Source organism: Octodon degus, unplaced genomic scaffold (genome assembly GCF_000260255.1).
Source record: "Octodon degus isolate 3935 unplaced genomic scaffold, OctDeg1.0 scaffold00012, whole genome shotgun sequence".
NCBI lineage: Eukaryota > Metazoa > Chordata > Mammalia > Rodentia > Octodontidae > Octodon > Octodon degus.
In genome coordinates this window covers 20,549,155-20,566,771 of record NW_004524588.1, presented here as the reverse complement: position 1 = coordinate 20,566,771, position 17,617 = coordinate 20,549,155, and the positions used below count along the sequence as shown (strand labels likewise).

At 41.9% G+C, this 17,617-nt stretch overlaps 1 protein-coding gene across 1 annotated transcript; it reads right to left on the bottom strand.

Moving 5' to 3' along the window:
• Positions 1–3,134: 3,134 nt before the first annotated feature.
• On the bottom strand, positions 3,135–15,380 carry Mmp12 (matrix metallopeptidase 12). The gene is made up of 10 exons (XM_004626145.2): positions 15,236–15,380; positions 12,912–13,159; positions 12,181–12,329; positions 11,970–12,095; positions 9,295–9,456; positions 8,769–8,892; positions 7,656–7,789; positions 6,790–6,949; positions 4,801–4,904; positions 3,135–3,587 (listed from the first exon to the last, which is right to left on the bottom strand). The coding sequence occupies exons 1-10, from the start codon at positions 15,335–15,337 to the stop codon at positions 3,487–3,489; spliced, it is 1,410 nt and encodes a 469-aa protein (XP_004626202.2). The 5' UTR covers positions 15,338–15,380; the 3' UTR covers positions 3,135–3,486.
• Between the last annotated feature and the right edge of the window lie 2,237 nt (positions 15,381–17,617).

Here is a 17,617-nt window from a genome sequence, read left to right as displayed (position 1 = left end):
ATCAGCTGGATGGGTCTTGCCTCTAGCTTCTTTGCAGGGAGTTCTGCTGAAGGGTTCCGTGCTGGGCCTGCAGCCTGGGTCAAATGAGGATCCGCGGCCCCGGGTCGTCTCACTCACTCGCAGGGCCTGCGCTCTGGGTCTATTCAGGATCCCGTGGCCTCGGTCGTCTCACTCCTCTCGTTAGAGTTTAGATCTGGTGTGCATCCCCGACGTCTGCTGCCTTCAGAGGTGGGGCTTCTAGAAAGTGGGTCGTGGCGGCGCTTGCTTACCCGTGGACTGATCCATGGAGGCGTTCCTAGCCAAACGCAGGCTAGGAGCGGGGTGTGGATGAAGGACTTGCGTGACGAGGGCGTGTTTTGGAGGGCGTCCCCCCTTCTCTGGTTCTTCTCTTCTCGCTTGGCTCCCTGGTGACCATGATGAACAGCTTCCCTCAGCGATGCCTTCCACGCGCCGCTGAGCCTCGGAGCCACCCATCGCGGACCAAACCTAAGCGAAATTACCCTCTTCTTCAACTTCTCAGTGCCCAGTACTTTGTCCCAGTGGGAAAGTGACCGATACACCCCCAGCCCTTGAGGTTCATCTCTAATGGATAGAAAGTAGCTTCCGTTTGGCAATCTTTCTAGCACTTGCCCCGTTTAAACAATTCATCATGAAATTATCAGTCTGAGTGGGGTGAGGCCTGCCTACCATCTTGCCTTTTGCTTCCTGCTCGCCCCCAAGTGGGATCATAAGGATCGCACGTCCCTTCTTTCTCCTTGTGTATCTCCTTTTGGACGACTAGAGCAATGTTTAGTACCTTTCGATGTTACTGATTTATTAGCTACACCTTCTATCTTTAGTAGATGATTTTAAAATTATGATTTTCATTTTAGCTTGCCAATTTTGTCTTCAAGTAGTATCGAACGACATCACATACAAGAACCTTACACTTGCATTTTTTTCACATTTGTGCTGTGGTTATCACACATCTTACTTGGCTATGTATCATCCAAGTAAGATAACTCCACAATTCATTTTTATTTCTTTGCTTCAGAGATTCAATTATTTTTAGAATAATTGAAGATTTTTAAAAACTGAATATTGTCTGGCAGGATGGATCATGCCAGCACTCTGGGGGGCTGAGGCAGGAGGATTGCCAGCTAGAACCCAGTTAGGTAATTTACTGGCTTAGAGAGAACTTGAATGAATGAATGAATGAATGAATGAAGAATGAATGATGAATGAATGACGAATGAATGACGAATGAATGATGAATGAGTGGGCGGTAAGGACCAGCAATGCAGCTCCCTTGTGAGGGCACTGCCTTAAATTCCTCTACAGCAAAAGCAAAACAGAAAGACAGTCTAACAAATATGGTGTTTCCACTTTCAGTGCTGTTATAAGTGAACCTTTTTCCTTTTATTTGGGGAAACTTCCCCGGCTTTTCCTTTAGTACTTGTTTTCTGACATGACCCCTACAGTTATTTCTCCTCTGAAAAAGGTCCAGGTGCAGAACTCCAGCTCGATGGCTCTCTTTGCTACAGCACATCCTGTCGTTTGCTCCCGATCACCTCATTTCTGGCAGCTCCAGTCAAGTGCAAAGGCAAGTGTTGGGGAATGAAATTGGTGGATGCACACTCTCTATGCTGAAACTCTGAACATGTGAAACTGGGGGAGGCAAGGAGAGTGCTGGAGGAGGGGTAATTACAGTGTACTCTGTGTGTGTGCAGATTTGCCAAAATGAAGCCCATTGATCTGTATAACAAATATGTGGGGGAAAATTCCACACTCAACATACATTCATGTGTTATCTTCTTTCTTTTTGATTGTCTTTATAGCCCTCTATCACATGTGTTCAATGACCCGCATATAGTATGCCCTGGTGTAGTTTTTCATTATGCTTATTTTTACTGAAGTTACTGACCTTCTTAAATTTACAGATTTCATGAAATTTGGAAACACTTGGTCATTATCTATTAGATATTTCTTTTATCCTCTTTCTTTTGGTATATCAACATTTTAAAGACTTTTAATTGAAAAGCCAAGTAGAAATGAAAAACTTTATAGGGTGAAGTGCCAAAAGATTTAAATTTACTTGATTTTTTTTCCATTTTGTAAATCAGAAAGGCAGAATCTTGTGGCCATGAATAACATAAATTCTGGGGTCAGAGTTCCTAGCTTTGACTTCCTACTCCAAGGCTATGTAACTTTGGACAAGTTCATTCCTTTTTCCCTGCTTCTTTCCCCTCCCTCTCCCTCCTCTTCTCCCATCCCTTTCCCCCTCCTCCCTCCCTGTCCCCCATCTCTCCCCTTTCCCCTTCAAAGTGGGCTGTGTAATTGCTGTGTGACCTTGCCAAGTGATCCACTTTGAGAGTCCTAAGTTTAGAAGGAGATGCTAGTGGTACTCAGCTCACAGGTTCATTGTGGGGCAAAAAGACCCACAGTGTGCCCACTGAGCACAGGCTGCTGAGCCTGGCCTGTCTCACAACAATTTGCTTTATTTCTTTGACACATTTTCCTTATCATCCACATTGTGTATGTTGTGGGGCTCTTACTAGTTGGAATTTATGGGGTGCATCTAGTTCTTAAAATGATCAGTTTACTCAAGATCCAAGATACAGCTAAGCCCCTTTCCTGTCAGATGATCACTTCAAAGAGTGGAATAAACTGAAATCAAGGGCCTTATGAGGAAGACAGAGTCTAGGTGGGGGAGGAGATCTTCATCCTCATGTCTTAGAGCCATTGTTAATGTAAGCGATACTCCTACTTACAATTCTAGGATAACCTTGGAATTGTTTTGTAAAGAGGGCCAAGCCATCCCTACAAGAAAATTTATTCCCTACAGGAAATTAGACACTGACTGCCTTCAGATTTCTTTCCTTTCTTCCTTCTGTCTTGTATAGTTATGCATCAGCATCATGTACAGGATAAAGAAAGCTTTCTTGTCTTGAGACCAAGGATGTAGGTGGCCTTACACAGGGGACCAATAGGAGCCTGAGATTTTCCTCCTTTTCTAGTTATCATGTTTCTACTTGCTCCTTGATCCAGTCACAGAAAGACTTCATTTATAAGTAGGTTCAGAGTTGCTTTCAAAATACATTGCTTTTCCAGGAGAACAAAATGCATTAAAACCCAAACATTTTCTTTAAAATTTTTTATTTGAGTAAAATAATATGTTTAGTTTTAGCTACGGCAGAGAAAAAGATTCTAACTTGTCAGTTTAAAGATGTTAGAGACCAACCTACACGGCAGCCTCCAAAAGGTGCGCTCTTGACTTTTAATGGCATAATGTTGGCCTATGTTCAAACTGACTAGGATCCAGAAAAAACTGACAGTAAGGGTCTACATTTGTGTAATCATTTTGCTACACAATTTTGTATCTGTGGCCTGTAGGTTTTTACTTATTTTATGATACATGTCAACATGTAGAGGTACTCTGAGCACATAGCATGTATGAAATAAATATTTATTAAACTGGATTGACAAACACCATTAAACACACTCTTCCTAACAACCAAGCCAGCTATTACTTCTCAGCCTTCTGGTGACACGATGTAACTGGACATCATATTCAAGTTGGTTAGATCCTTGGAAGAAGTAATAGTGTCCTAAAAATGAAAACAAGTCATTTAATTTTCCCCTTTGTATTTCTTTTCTTTCTTTTTTTTTGTATTTTTGTACAAGGTCTACAGGTTCTCACTACATAGATCAGACTCATAGTGATCCCCCTGTGTTCAGCCTCCCAAGAGCTGGGATTACAGGGTTGAGCCATCATGCCCAATCTCAATCTCTGTCTCAGTGTGCCTTGGGGCAGGGCGGCACATCATGCCAGGGATTGAACCCTGGCCACTGCATCTGCCTAAGTAGGCACTTTAATCTGCTGAGCTATCTGGCCACGTCCCCTCCCCTTTGTATTGCTTTGAAAAATTAGATTTATTTTAATAGATTGGCTAGATTGGATGAGCTATTCTATAGAATATAAATCTTGGGGACCTTAGCAGTGTACCCTGCCCCCACATACCTAGTCACTCTCAAGCACACCCCGGGCACAGGACTCCAGAGATGGTACTGGAGCCACATCGGGCACCCAGGAGTCCTGCTAGAGGACAAGTGATGAGGGAAACATTTTAAATATGGGACCGTTGAAAATTTTGCTTAGGCTGAATTCGATGTTCACAACAAAATTTGAGCTTCTCTTACTCCACCATCAGGGCCGGTCTAAGGATAGGAACCTGGGAAAAGTAAAAGCTGCAAGGTCTAGGAGCAGACGGAGCTCCTGTCTGGCCGGAGCCCCTGGTGCAGGCTCACCAGTTCATGCTGTGCAGCTGATATGCTCACAGGAAATTCCAGACTCAAAGATGAGGAAAGCAGCACAAGCGCATTCCTTCCACCTGCCCGCCAGGCCACCCCAGGATATGTCATCGGCGGCCCGCTCCTTGGCCATCCTCTCCTTTCCTGTCCTAAGTGGAGTGTAAGTTTTCCCTCTATGGCCTTACGGAGAATTGCAGAGTCCTGATCCTTGCTCATTTGGAGCCCTTCCCCACTCTTTTTTCCCAAGCTGGTTGTGGTACTTTGGGAGGCCGAAGCAAAAGGATCAGTGTTCAAGCCTAGCATCAGCAACTTAGTGACTTAGCAAGACCTTATTTCAAAAAAATTTTTTTTAAAGTTGTAAAGTGTTGGAGGTATAGTTCAGTACAAAGGCTCTGGTTTAAATCCCTAGTTCCATAGATAGATAGATAGATAGATAGATAGATAGATAGATAGATAGATAGAGATAAATAAATAGATAGATTTCTCATGTCCTCATGGTCTCCTACTCACCTTTGAAGTAGAAGGCTGCATCAATTTTGGGCCCGACGCCTAGGAACTTCCTGCCAATCAGTTGAGGATAACCGGGGTCCATGGACTTTCTCCTTTCATCATACCTGAGCAGGAAATAAACAGCAGGAACTCATTCAGAAAGTAGACTTTATGACAGGACTGCAAACCTAATGTCTGTCCCAGGAGGCTGCTCCTGAAAGGCCTGAACTGTACTGATGAATGAAACTAAGGGGCAAGCAGTCTGCCCATTGACTGAAAGTCCCTGCGCGACTCGGAACCCAGTCTTCCAGACTCTGGCTGAGCCTCCTGCCGTTGCCCCTCAGTGCTTCTCCCGCTCTTGGTTCTGCCCCAGAGCCTGGCATTAAGTGGATTTTGTGTACTGCAGTCCCTTGCAGACTCAATTATTTGGCTGTATGTTATTGCCTTCATTTCAAAACTTTCTACCAAAATTAAAAACAATTATTTTTTTCCCAATAAAATGATAGAAGGCAAGGGTTTAAAAGCCATGGAGCCAAAAAGTTTTAAACATACATATTAGAGAGAAATAAAAAAAATAAACCATTTTACTGTATCCAGGCTTCTTAGACCCCAGAGTTTTTCTTTGTTCTGTTTTACTCAGGAGTAAAAGAATTTTGTTGCTCTCTAGACTTCCAAGTAGCGGTTGAATCTATTTGTTATCAACTTCGTTTTCCAAATATCTATTGCTTGTCATGCATGTAATAATTGTAGGCCCTTGTTTCTGTCTTTCAAGGAAAAGAAAAATCTTGGCCCAGGTGGAATCAGCAAAGGCCATGCAGACACTGGTCAGAATTAAAATGTCAGTGTTATTGATAGGCAATGAATTACATCAGTGTGTGGACTCTTAAGAAAGTTCTAGTTGCTAAAATCAAGCATTCTTCTCTCGAGTTGTGGGTGCAGCACAGTGGTAGAGTATTTGCCCTCCACACCCAGAGCTCAGGGTTTGGCCTCCAAGAAAAAAAAATTGTATTTCTCAAATTAGGCTAAGGTTGTTGTCAAACTCATGCCATAAGCATGTGGTATTCAACTGAAGGTAGGCGCTGAATTTAATTTAATTTACTCATATTTTTGGTACTGGGGGTCGAACTCAGAACCTTGCACTTGTCAGCCGGGCTCTTACGTGCTGAGCTATCTCTCTGGCAGGTGCTAAATTGTAAATGTGTAAGAATAAGTAGAGCTGATACTGTGACCTTCTTAGTGCATCCTACTGTGCCTATTTCAGCCTGTATCATCCAATCCAGGAAATGATTGGTGTCCTCAGAAGAGGGTTCAGGGCAGCGGTGGCGAGTCTATAGCACATGCTGTGGTAGCTGTTTGAATCACTGAAAGCTCTTACGGGTTCGCCATCACTGCTATAGAGGATCCTGGCCTCCTCCAAAATTAGACTCTGGAGAGAAAGCCAGACAACTGCTCAGGTGAGCTGCTGGCTCTGTCTGGCCATCTGATTCCTTGTTAGGGTAGGCTTGTTAGGCACATCCCATCGAAGGACGGGTTGGCTTCCCCATTGTGTCTTCTGGGTATGGTAGTCACAGAGAAGAGTCTAGAATTCACACAACCTGAGAACGACTGTAGACTAAATAAAAGGCCTCATACATCTACAACACTATTTTCCCAGTGTTTCCACTATAAGCAACAAAAAAAATTTAGTTCAGGTATTCTTTTCGTTTTTTACCCTCCACCCCACAGCATTGGGGATTGAACCCAGTCCCTCAAGTGCTCTTCCACTCAGGCACACCCCAACCCAAAAATATTCTTTTAAAAAATGCATTATATATGATCTCATGTATCAGAAACCAAAATCATAGAGGAGAGGACCAGGCTGACAGACAACTACTTCCAGCTTCTGTTTTCTTGAGCACTCGCCCAGGGAGGTCAGGGCTCTCTGAGGTCTTGCCCAGCAAGGCCGCCTTCTGGAAGGCCCGCTCCATTCCTGCCTCGCAAGGAGGCAGAGCACCAGCGAGGGAAGCTCACCTCCAGTACTGCTCATCTACAAAGAAGTAAGTCTTAGAGTACAATGGGTTGAAGAGGGCTGCGTCCAGTTTCTTCACATGCCGGGGGAGGCCCAGAGAGTGTATGCTGCTGGGATAGTTCGGCTGTGGTCTTAAGTCACTAAGTAACCAGTACTTATCATCTGTGGAGACAAAAAAATGGCACATGAGAACTAGACAGTCATATGAAGCACCGACTTGGCACCAGCGCCGTTCTTTCCCGAGTCCTAAATGTGCTGCGCTTGCCTTTCTAGAGCAGGGTCCCTCTTCTGGCGTCGTGTCCCCTCCCCCACGGACATTCCTGTCTTATATTTTACAAACTTTCCTCAAATGTTGCACATACTTCCGGGGCAGTTAAGCAACTATAACGTACGGTTTGGAGCCATGTTTAAGAAAAGGAGGAGTACTTTTTTGGTCTCCATCTATAAAAAGTAGTAATATTTCTTCAACTCGTTTTCTTTTCCTTAAAGTATCTTTAACAGCAAAGCTAAATATTTTTTTTTCTCTTTCCTTGATTTCTTTTCTTTTCTTTTTGTTTTTGTTTTACTAGGGATTGAACTCAGGACCTTGCACTTTTCAGGCAGGTCCTTGTACCACTGAGCTATCTTCTCAGCCCTCTTCTTAATTTCTTATAACTTTTTTCTTTCTCTTTCAAATTTTCCATGCATATTCTGGCAATCTGAACAATTAATTTGAAGACCACACTTTGCATTACCACAAATACTGTCAAATTCATATTATTTTGTTTAGTAACAGTCTATGTCATTTGTAATTTTTTCTTTTTTAATACTATTTTATATTCTCTTCAAAAACTAGAAAAAAATTTTAAAAACTGAACATTGGAATTACCTTTAAAAAGATAAACTTGGTTTCTGGCTTCAATTTCATAGGCGGCTTGAATGCCATGTGGCAAGGTTGGCCATAAGGAAGACACTGAGCTCACTCCGACTTTCGGCTCCTCAAGAGGCTTCCACCAGAAGAACCTGCCACGAGGGATGTTTAGCGCACGGTAAGTACTACTGCAGGGAACGTACGCAAGCTCCTTGACACGAGACTGGCAAGGAACTGTGAAACGCTTGGGTATTTCTCCCCGTTATCGCCCATTCCAGTCTGCGGTCTTCCACGCACTCCACAAGGACAGGAGCCTACTCAACATGACAGTGACTCTAGCAGGTAACTTGCTGTATTCTGGAGCTCGGAGTCCAGGGGTCTGTGGCCTCGTCCAGGCCCGCAATCTGTTTGCCAGCTTTCCAACTGACCGGAAGGCACCTCATATCAGGTGTTTTATAATCTCACAGATGAGGATAATTGTCTTCCCTACCAAGTGTTAATCTTCTACACTGCGCTCACGTACTTCAGTTTGTGTTTTGAGGCATAATTCATAAGGTGTCCTGAAACTCTTTTTTCTATATTCCAGAAACACATAGAACTCTTGCCCAGCCTTAGTTTTAAACTTCAACATTTTTATCTATAATTAAAATAGTTGGGCTTCTCTGCTCCTTGTCTTCTAGTAAGTTCATTTTGTGTTTGTGTTTTGAGGTAAGGTCTTGCTATGTTGCCCAGATTTGGGTTGATTTAGAGATCTTTCTGCCTCAGCCTCCCAGAATCCTGAGATTACAGATGTGTACCACCATATATTGCACATTCATTTTTATGCACCAATTTTCAGTTAAAATACAAACACAGGGCTAGGGTCATAGCTCAGTGGCATAAATGCTTGCCTGGCAAGCACAAGGTCCTGAGTTCGATCTCTGGTACTGAAATAAATGAATAAATAAATAAATAAATAACACAATTAATACCACTGCTTTCCTGCTTTAAAATCATCAAAATCTGTTTATTGCCTACTGATATAAGTCCCTGCTTATAATTTTCATCTTTCTCTCTCTCTCTTTCACACACACACACGCACACACACACACACACACACACACGGTTTTAAATTAGCTAAAATGATCTTACCGGTCTTTAAAGAAAAATATTTTCTTTCCCATTTTAGTGACAGCATCAAAACTCAAGTTGGGGTCACAGGCAGGTGGTGCCATGCTATCAGGGTGTGGCACTGGTTGGGGCTTTGCTGGACCCCCTGAAAATGCATTTCAAGAAGCATTCAGAAAAATTTGTGCAATATGATCATAAGAGAAAGAAACATTCTTTTATAAAACAATCCATTTTCTAGATAATAATGCATCAAAATCAATTTAAGTTTCCATAAAACTCATTTGAAGCATACACTAAGAATTTTTCCCATGTGGCTGCAGCATCAGTCATGGAGGAGAATAACTTGATCTCTTTGACTTTTTGCAGTTGGACTGTTTTGTCTTTGTGCCTTCTTCAACATGTCAAACAGGAAGAACACCAGACTTGAGGCCTCAAATCTAACACACTAGGTCTTGCACCCTCATCAGTGAGATGAAGATAATATCATTAGATTATTCATAAAAGTGAATACCTTTAGCTGGCAGAACGATGAAGAAGTCCAACTCACCATAGAGGGATTGAATGCCATGGATGTCGTCGGCAGAGAGGCGGAACGTTTTGGGGTCAAGATAGCCATAGTTGGGGAACATTATGGCCCTTCGATCGCTAGAATGGCCAAGTCCCAGAGAGTGGCCAAGCTCATGAACGGCAACGAGGAACAAGTTTCTTCCTACGGGGAAACCACCCCAGAGGGATAAAGCCGTGACACACATGTCATCTGTTTTCAACTGACACAGAAAAGTATACGCATTTGGAGAGTACCATGTGACATTTTGATATTGTGTACATTGGTGTAATATTCAAATGAAGGTGAAAATATCTGTTTCCTTAAGTATTTATTGTATTGTGGTAAAAACATTCAAAATGCTCTCCTCTAGCTTTTGGAATGATTCCCTACGTAACTGCTACCTATAACTATACAGCAGTGTGCCAGAGCTTCTTACTCTTATCTAACTGCTCTGATCCTCCCTCTCCCTGAATCTTGCTGGTGGCTGGTAACCCCCAGAATATTCTTAATTTAATGAGATCAGTTTTTTTATTAGGCTTCACAGTAAGTGAGATCATGTGGTGCTTGTCTTTTTGTGCTCAGATTTTTCACTTCCTGTGATGACTTTCAGTTCTAACCACGTGGCAGGATTTCACCTTTTTATGACTGAATATTATTTCATTGTATGTAGCATTTCTTTATCAATTCATTAATTGATAGACATTTATGTTTTCATTTCTTCCTTTTAATTTTGAAAACAATGATGCAACATCCAACACAGTGAAAAGGAAGCTTTTTAAAGGGCTTGAACTCTTCCCTTATTTCCCCATTGTCTTGAATAGGGTTTCTTCACTTCAGCATTCCTGATGGTGCAAAATGGATAGTTCTTTGCTGTCACTGTGGTCTTCTGCATTATAGGTGTTTAAACATCTATGTTTTACCACTAAATGTAAGTATAACCTCCCTCCAGTTTTAACAATGAAAAAAATGTCTCCAGATATTGTCCAGCATTGCACTGGGGACAAAGGTGCTTCCAGTTAAGACTATTGCATTGGTGGACAGGTAAAACATTCTGTTGCAGAATCTTTCAAATAAGCCATAGCTGTGTGCATGGAGAGGTAAACCTAGCTAGTGAGTCCTCTTTTCAAAAGACAAAAAAGCAAGAACTAAGTTACTGTCTCTATTCTGCATAAGACTCTGGGTAAATAAGCAAAGGCTTTACAGTTTATCTAAATCTGAATTTTTTTCTCCTCCCAATTCTCCTAATGCTTTTATATAAAAGAAATCATCATTGGTCTTCATTTCCAAATAATGAATTTAGATTTGCACCCTTCTTCTCACCAGACTGCATGTCCACGGGCAGGGCTCTGTCTCTTTCATTTCTGTATCCCAACACTATCACTCAACACAGTGATAGAAACCCAGTATCATTGACATACCTGCTCTTTTAATTTACTGGGTCAAAAATAGGCTGAAAATGAGCATCTTAAGGTAGAATTTTTATAAATAACTTTGAAAGCCTAGACTCAAGTCAATTAAAAAATAAGGCCAAAGGACAGGAAATATGTGTTCAGAGTCAGTTTTTTCACAAACCAGCCACTACCCTTCTCCTGGTCTCAGTTTTTCTGTCTGAACAGAGCTGCATCAGATAACTTTTCTAAGATCTTTTAGAATTCCAAAATTGAGTGTAGCTAATAAACACAATTGTCTCACTTCAGATGAAGAGTTGATGACATCCACATTACCTCAGATGAAACTGAAACACATTTAATATGTCTGGCTGAGGATTTCCAGTTCGCTAAGTACTTAATCCTACATGATTTGCTTTCACAATAGAATTTGATAAGCCTTAAGCTATGTGTCAGACTAAAACAGCCTTTCTACTGGACATATTGTCTATAAAAATACTGGTCTGCAACATGCACAGTGTTGGCCAGAGGAAGGATACTGAGTAATCCATATTCTTTCTCCCTGCTTAATTTCTAACCAAGTGAGTTTCATAATCTAGTATTCCCAGTACAGAATTAAAAGGCTCCTGGAAAGTTTGAATTTTCCCATGGTACTAATCCCCTGAAATAATAGATGTGCTTACTTCTGCTCGGCCCCCATTGTCTGAGGCATAGGATGAGCGGCCATGGGCAGTAAGTGCACACATGCACTATTAAATAATTGGCTGGACATTCTGAAAGGCATGCCAGGACTGCACAGTGCGTACGACCGTCACTGTGTGCTTTCCTATGTGGACCTCTAAATTCTCTATGTTTATCTTTTTGTATCCCTAGAAAGCCATGCAATTATGGTATTGTAAAATGAATCACACACAATAACCTTATCTTACGTCTTGGCACTCAAAGAATTAATCCTGGTGTTTGCCTTTCAGTTCATGGATTTTGCTATCAAGCCCAAAACAACAACTTCTGCCTCTCCAGAACTTTCTACTAACGAACTAGCTTGTAGCTCGTACAGTCCTCAGAGACCAACTCTTAGGGATAATTTTTAAGCTAATCTAGTCTAAAAGTCTCAATTCATAAGGAGTGAAGCTGAGACTCAGATACAGTGTTTTTATTTAGACAAGTACTTATGATCGAACAGGGGTTTTCACGCTGTACTCTTTTCTCAGAATGATGTCCTTCTGAATTAGGACCTATTGTAAATTCTGTTTGCCTTTTGTGTGTTCTGCGCTTGTCTGCTCCTACCTCTGAAGTCTGGGCTCCAGGTTTCCGCCTCATCAAAATGTGCATCTCCTCCACGACCAAACCCAGGTGCAAAAGCATGAGCTAAGGTCCCATCTTTGCCATCAAAAGGATTGAAGTCACCATGATCTTTGAAAAAAATGAAAGAAGATAAGTGCTTCTGTCTATGCTACAAATCATGCCGAATCACACCGACGAAGTCTGAGCTCTTTACCTCCATAAGCAAAAAATATCATGATGTCAGCCTCGCCCACGTTAACCTTTCTGAATTTCAGCGGGGTCACATCACTCCACACTTGAAAAGCTTTTTGAATGGCGGCATCCACGTCTTGACGCCTCATGTCGGGGGTGTAATTATTGATTCTTTAAGAGAAAAAGAGAGAAAAGATATGGAAGGCATGTGCTAATGTTGCCTCATCGGGGTATTTTAGTTCTGTGACTGCCACTGGAAGATGAGTCATTTCATAATTCAAGAGTCCTGATTTCATTTTTAAAATGCTTATTTAAGTATAAAACCCTAATTACTTGAACAACTTTCTCCATCAAAATTTAACGTAATTTTTCTTTACTTGTGTGTAATAGGTCATCACAATGAAGGCTTTACTTTACAGAAGCTTTACCTGCTGCCCCTGCTCCTGGACTCTCAGTCCTAGCCAGCTTGACTGTGAACTTTCTCCTGTCCCTGCTGATATTTATCCACCTTCCTCCTTCTCTTCCTTGCTGCTTTTTTCTGGACTCTGTGGCAAGCCAGGCAATTGCAGCTCTTCCTTGAGTGAACAGTCCTCTCTGCCAGACACTAGAAAGCTCAGCACCCAGACAGTGATAACGACAGACACAAGCTGTCTAGCTGCTCTGGAAAGCGGGTCACCATCTAACTAGTGCAGCCCTCTGGGATCCAGGCCAACGCGGGAGCAGGAAACGCGGGGCTTCGCTCAGCTCCCTTACCTGTAGGTGATAACGTGGCTCTTCCACGCCTGCCCCCCCAGCGTGCTGAACGCCTGCACGTCGGGCACTCCGCATCGAGGAGCGCGCATCACCTGCAGGGTACGTCTGTCCAGTTGCCCGGTCACTTCCAGCCCAAAGAACTCCTGCATTTCCTGGATTTTTTCTTCTAGAATGTTTGTACGTAATTTCATCATTTTCACTGGATTGCTGTCTGTGTCATTCAAGTGGTAAAATTTTATCAAATAGTTCTGGAAAAAGATATATTCAATAAAGCATAAAAATGTTTCTGTTGGGATTTCTAAATATATATATGACTCAGCTGCACACCTATGTTTTTGAGCCAAGTATTTTAATCATCACTTGTCATTTTCTGGACAGTTATAATGAGAAAATATTTTTAATTTTCTGAGCTAGCAAATGTATGTCATAAATTTTTAATCAGTATTTGCTTCTGGTAGAAAAATCTTCCAGTAGAAAAATCTTCATGTTTTACTACTTCAGCCTTGTTTCCACTTAATTGCAACTTCAAGAAAGTCCTGGCATTCCATAAATGTCAGAGTCTTTACTGTTGGGATACTTACATTGGGATAGAAACATGTAGCTTGGCCAGAGGTGTAGCTCAATGGGTGAGCCCCTGCCTGCTTTCATGGCTTATGTGTAGATGTGCCCCAGCCCCAGCTTTGTGTGTCATAGGTGAGGCTTTCAGAGGAGGCTGGATCTAGGGTGTGTGCTGCTGGGATTATGTGTGTAATGCTAGGCCCAAGGGCATGTGGCTACTGAGTTAGTCCTCTGACTGCTTAGCACCGCTCTGGGCGTGGGAAATGAAAGGCCCATGCGAGCGAGCTTGTGGCCTGGGTAGAATACAAGGGACAGCATGAGGGCTGCTGCGCCCCCGCTGCCTGCTGCTGTTGCTGGCTCTGGCCTTCTCTCTTCCATGCCATGAATTGTTTTCTCTTCTCTGTGAAGCAGCTCTGCCATGAAACCCCACCTCAGAGCCAGTCAATCATGGACTGAAACCTCTACAAACCAGGATCCAAACTAAACCTTTCCTCTTTTAACTTCGAGAGTTGGCTATTTTATCTCAAAAACAAAATGCCTATCATACGCAAGGCCTTGCATTCTGTTGGTAGAATGCTAAACAATGTCAAAAAACCCCCTCAAAACTTGACAGTGAGCAACTAGGATAAATTCAAAGAGAAAATATAGTCCAGTAAATATTCAGAAAACTAAGGAATAAGGTCATCTAAGCCCATGATTTAGAAGATAGCCTGGGTAATATAACAACAGCTTGTCTCTTCAAATAACGGAACTTAACAAAAAAAGGGGATACAGATGAATGTCCATGTTGTATCTGTGTATTCAAAGTGGTTAGGATAGATATATGGTTACATTCTCTAAATGAATAGAGGGATTTGTTCTAATGGTGTTTGTAAATAGGATATCATGTCCGCATCTTGTACAGCAATTAACCACTAGGAAGAATGTATGCAATGTGTTAATTATTGAAACTGTTCTACCAATTTGATTTGAAACTGTCTCATTGCTATTTATCAATAAAATTATGGAAAAAATTAAAATTAAAATTAAAAAAAATTTTTAAAAAAGAAAATCTTTCTCAAACCCTTAAAAACAACAGCTTGTCTCAATAAACTAAAAGAAGAATGGAAAGAAATTTAGAAAATAGAAAATTAAGCTTTTAACTAGAGGAAAAACAATAGCTGAAAGGTTGTGTTTAAAAAATGTTTAAGAGCTTGGTGTGGTGGTGCACACCTGTAATGCCAGCACTTTGGAGACTGGTGTATGAGGATTGTCATGAGTTCAAGGCCAGGCTGGTCTACATAGTGAGTTCAAGACCAGCCTGAACTTCCTAGTTAAGCCCTGTCTCAGAAAAATCAAAATAAGTAAATAAATGTAAAAGAATTTAAATGCTTATGGAGAATATCTTGGATGAATGTGAATAAAAGAAGTATGATGAAATTGATGAATAGGAGCTCACAGCAGTTAAATAAGGCACTGAAATCTCAGCTTTTGAATTGGCACAAAAAGACTAATTTAAAACGAAATAATAGAAGTGAATCCCAGTTATATTGGATCAATATTCCTTGGTCAAAGGTTTTTAGTACAAGGGACAAATATCCCCAATTTCATAGCACTTCTTCAAAGCCAGTATTTCTTTCATATTTCTCTATGGTAAATAAAAATTCAACACAAAACTAACCTCTGATACCACTTTTTAAATGACGTTCTTCAAAATAAAATTAGTAAATACAATAAATATTAAAGATGAAAATCAGGTTAGGTAAATTCTAAGTGTCACTACTTACTCTAGCAAATTCTGTAAAACTTTTTGTTTTTCTTTCATCGTGGTGGTGAAGAGGTCCAGATGCAGCGACTGGTAGGACCAGGATCAACAGAAGAAACTTCATTGCTGCTGGTCCCTCGGGAGTGGCTCACCTCAGCTTACGCTTCCCCTTGCACATGAGTTCCTCAGCTGTCCCTATTTATATAACCCATAGCCCAGACTATGAAATCCTTGGAGTGACTCACAGTAGATATCATCTGTCCGTCTCAAAACCCTGTGTCTTAGTTACTTTTCTCTCATTGCTGGGACAAAATACCTGACACCCAAGTTAAAGAGGGAAAGGTATATTTAGCCCACAGTTTGTGGAGGTTTCAGTCCACACTCAGCTGGCTCCAAGCAGGGTGGCACAGCAAAGGGGCAACTGTGGTGGAAGATACAAATGTAACAGAAGAAAAAAAGGAGGGGGATAACAAGTCACTCTTCCTCCCTATATTGTAAGCAGGCCACCTGCCCTAGGTTGAATGTAGCCCTCACACCAACCTGCCTTTTGCATAGGTTAAGGATGTTTACCAAGTGAAGACCCTGGCCCCTGCTGAGCTGGGCTGGAACCCCTGTAACTCTGTTTCCTGAGGTGAGGGTATGGAAACAAGAGGTTCAGGTTTAACAAGCTGTCTTTACAAAGTCCACCCCCATGACCACATGAGACTTTGGGGGGGCATCCAGACACAAACCACAGAGCCAGGCAAGTCCAAGCATAGCGCTATTGGCCTAGTCATGGGTCACTTAGCGTCTGGTCCATCACTCACAGAGGTACCCCAAGGTATATTTCTTTAAAAGGATAAGCAAGCCTCCACTTACACCCATTCTACCAAATAAGTGCTTGTGCAAACAAAAATCAAAGCAAACCCAAGCACCTTGAATGGAGAGATAACTTATAATACAGTTTTAGAAAACTTAGTATTAGCTTTCATTATAATACTTCCTTATGAGTATTCATTACGAGTAGATCAGTTTTAGAGTAAATTTTAAAGGATCACATAAAGAGCATTTTTTTCCTACACTGGATGAGTCCTCTCTGAACTGAAAAGAGAACCGTGACAGAGAAACTTTATGATTAGCAAGGGAAAGCTTGCAGCATCGCCGTGCTTTAATGTTGGCTCTCCATGTTCTGCAGGACCTAGTTCTATTATTGGAGACCTTTTGCCATCAAACCCAAAAGCCACTTTCAAACAAGTGTCAGGAGAGACTCTGGGGGCAAACTTCCCCTACCTCTCAACTGTCTGGGGGGCGGCAGGGTGAGGGTTAACACCATTCATTCAACTTTGGGAAACTGGAAAAGTTTGCCTCCAGAATCCTTCCACTGGGCCAGGGAGACAGCTCAGTGGCATAAGCACCTGTCTGCAGTGCAAGGTGCTGAGTTCAATTCCCAGTACCAAAACCAAAACAAAACAAAAAGTAGACTCCTTGCATCTCCTTATCAATTCTGCTTCCTTCTCTCTCGATCTAATTCTGTCATTTCTGGAATCTGCCCCTCATATTTGAAGACAGAAGACATTTAAGAGTCTAGGAATGCTCTCCAAAGACAAGCAGTGGGCTGCTGGGAGGGCCAGGCTAGTACAACACTCCTGCCAGTAGCGCCACAAGCTACCTGTCGCTCAATTCTTCGTGAACAATCTTGTGGATGGATGGAGTAGGAGGCATGTGATGACGTGCTACACCTTAATCACTCCTCAGACCCACCTTTCTGGCCTTTCTTTTTCTAAGTCGGAGATTCCAGAATAATGATTCCTTTTTCAATTAGAAGGAAAAGCAGGCTCCGTGCATTCTCCTGTGATTCTACCTTGGGGCCCTGCCTTTGCCAAGTGCTGTGATTTACCCATGTGGGTTTTCAGGTGTTTCGTTTGAAACACAGATAATGACTCTTGCCCTTTTGTTCTTCTGCAATGATGAAATGAGACAGTGGATGATAAACCCAGCATACAAGAGAGTTGCTCACTGAGAGTCCTGCTCTCCCCTCTGACCCGAGCGGAAGATCATGCGCTGAGTCTGCAAACAGATGTGGCTCTTTATGAAGAAGAAGGAGGAGGAGGAGGAGGAAAAGAGGAGGAGGAGAAGAAGGAGAAGGAGAGAAGAAGAAAGAGAAGGAGAAAGAGAAGTTGCATGGGAAAATCATAATGCAATCTTTCCAAACAGTTTAATGATCATAAATGGAGCATAACAGAGTTGGTCTAGAAAGTAGCAAAAAAAAAAAAAAAAAAAAAAAAAAAAAAAAAAAAAAAAAAAAAAAGGGAGGGGAAGGGTTTGTTTTGAAAATACAAGGGAGCTGATTTTTCAGCTACTGTATTGTTCATGCAAAAAACTAGCCTGAAGTTAGTGTATGCTCAGTAAAGGTGTGAACGAATTT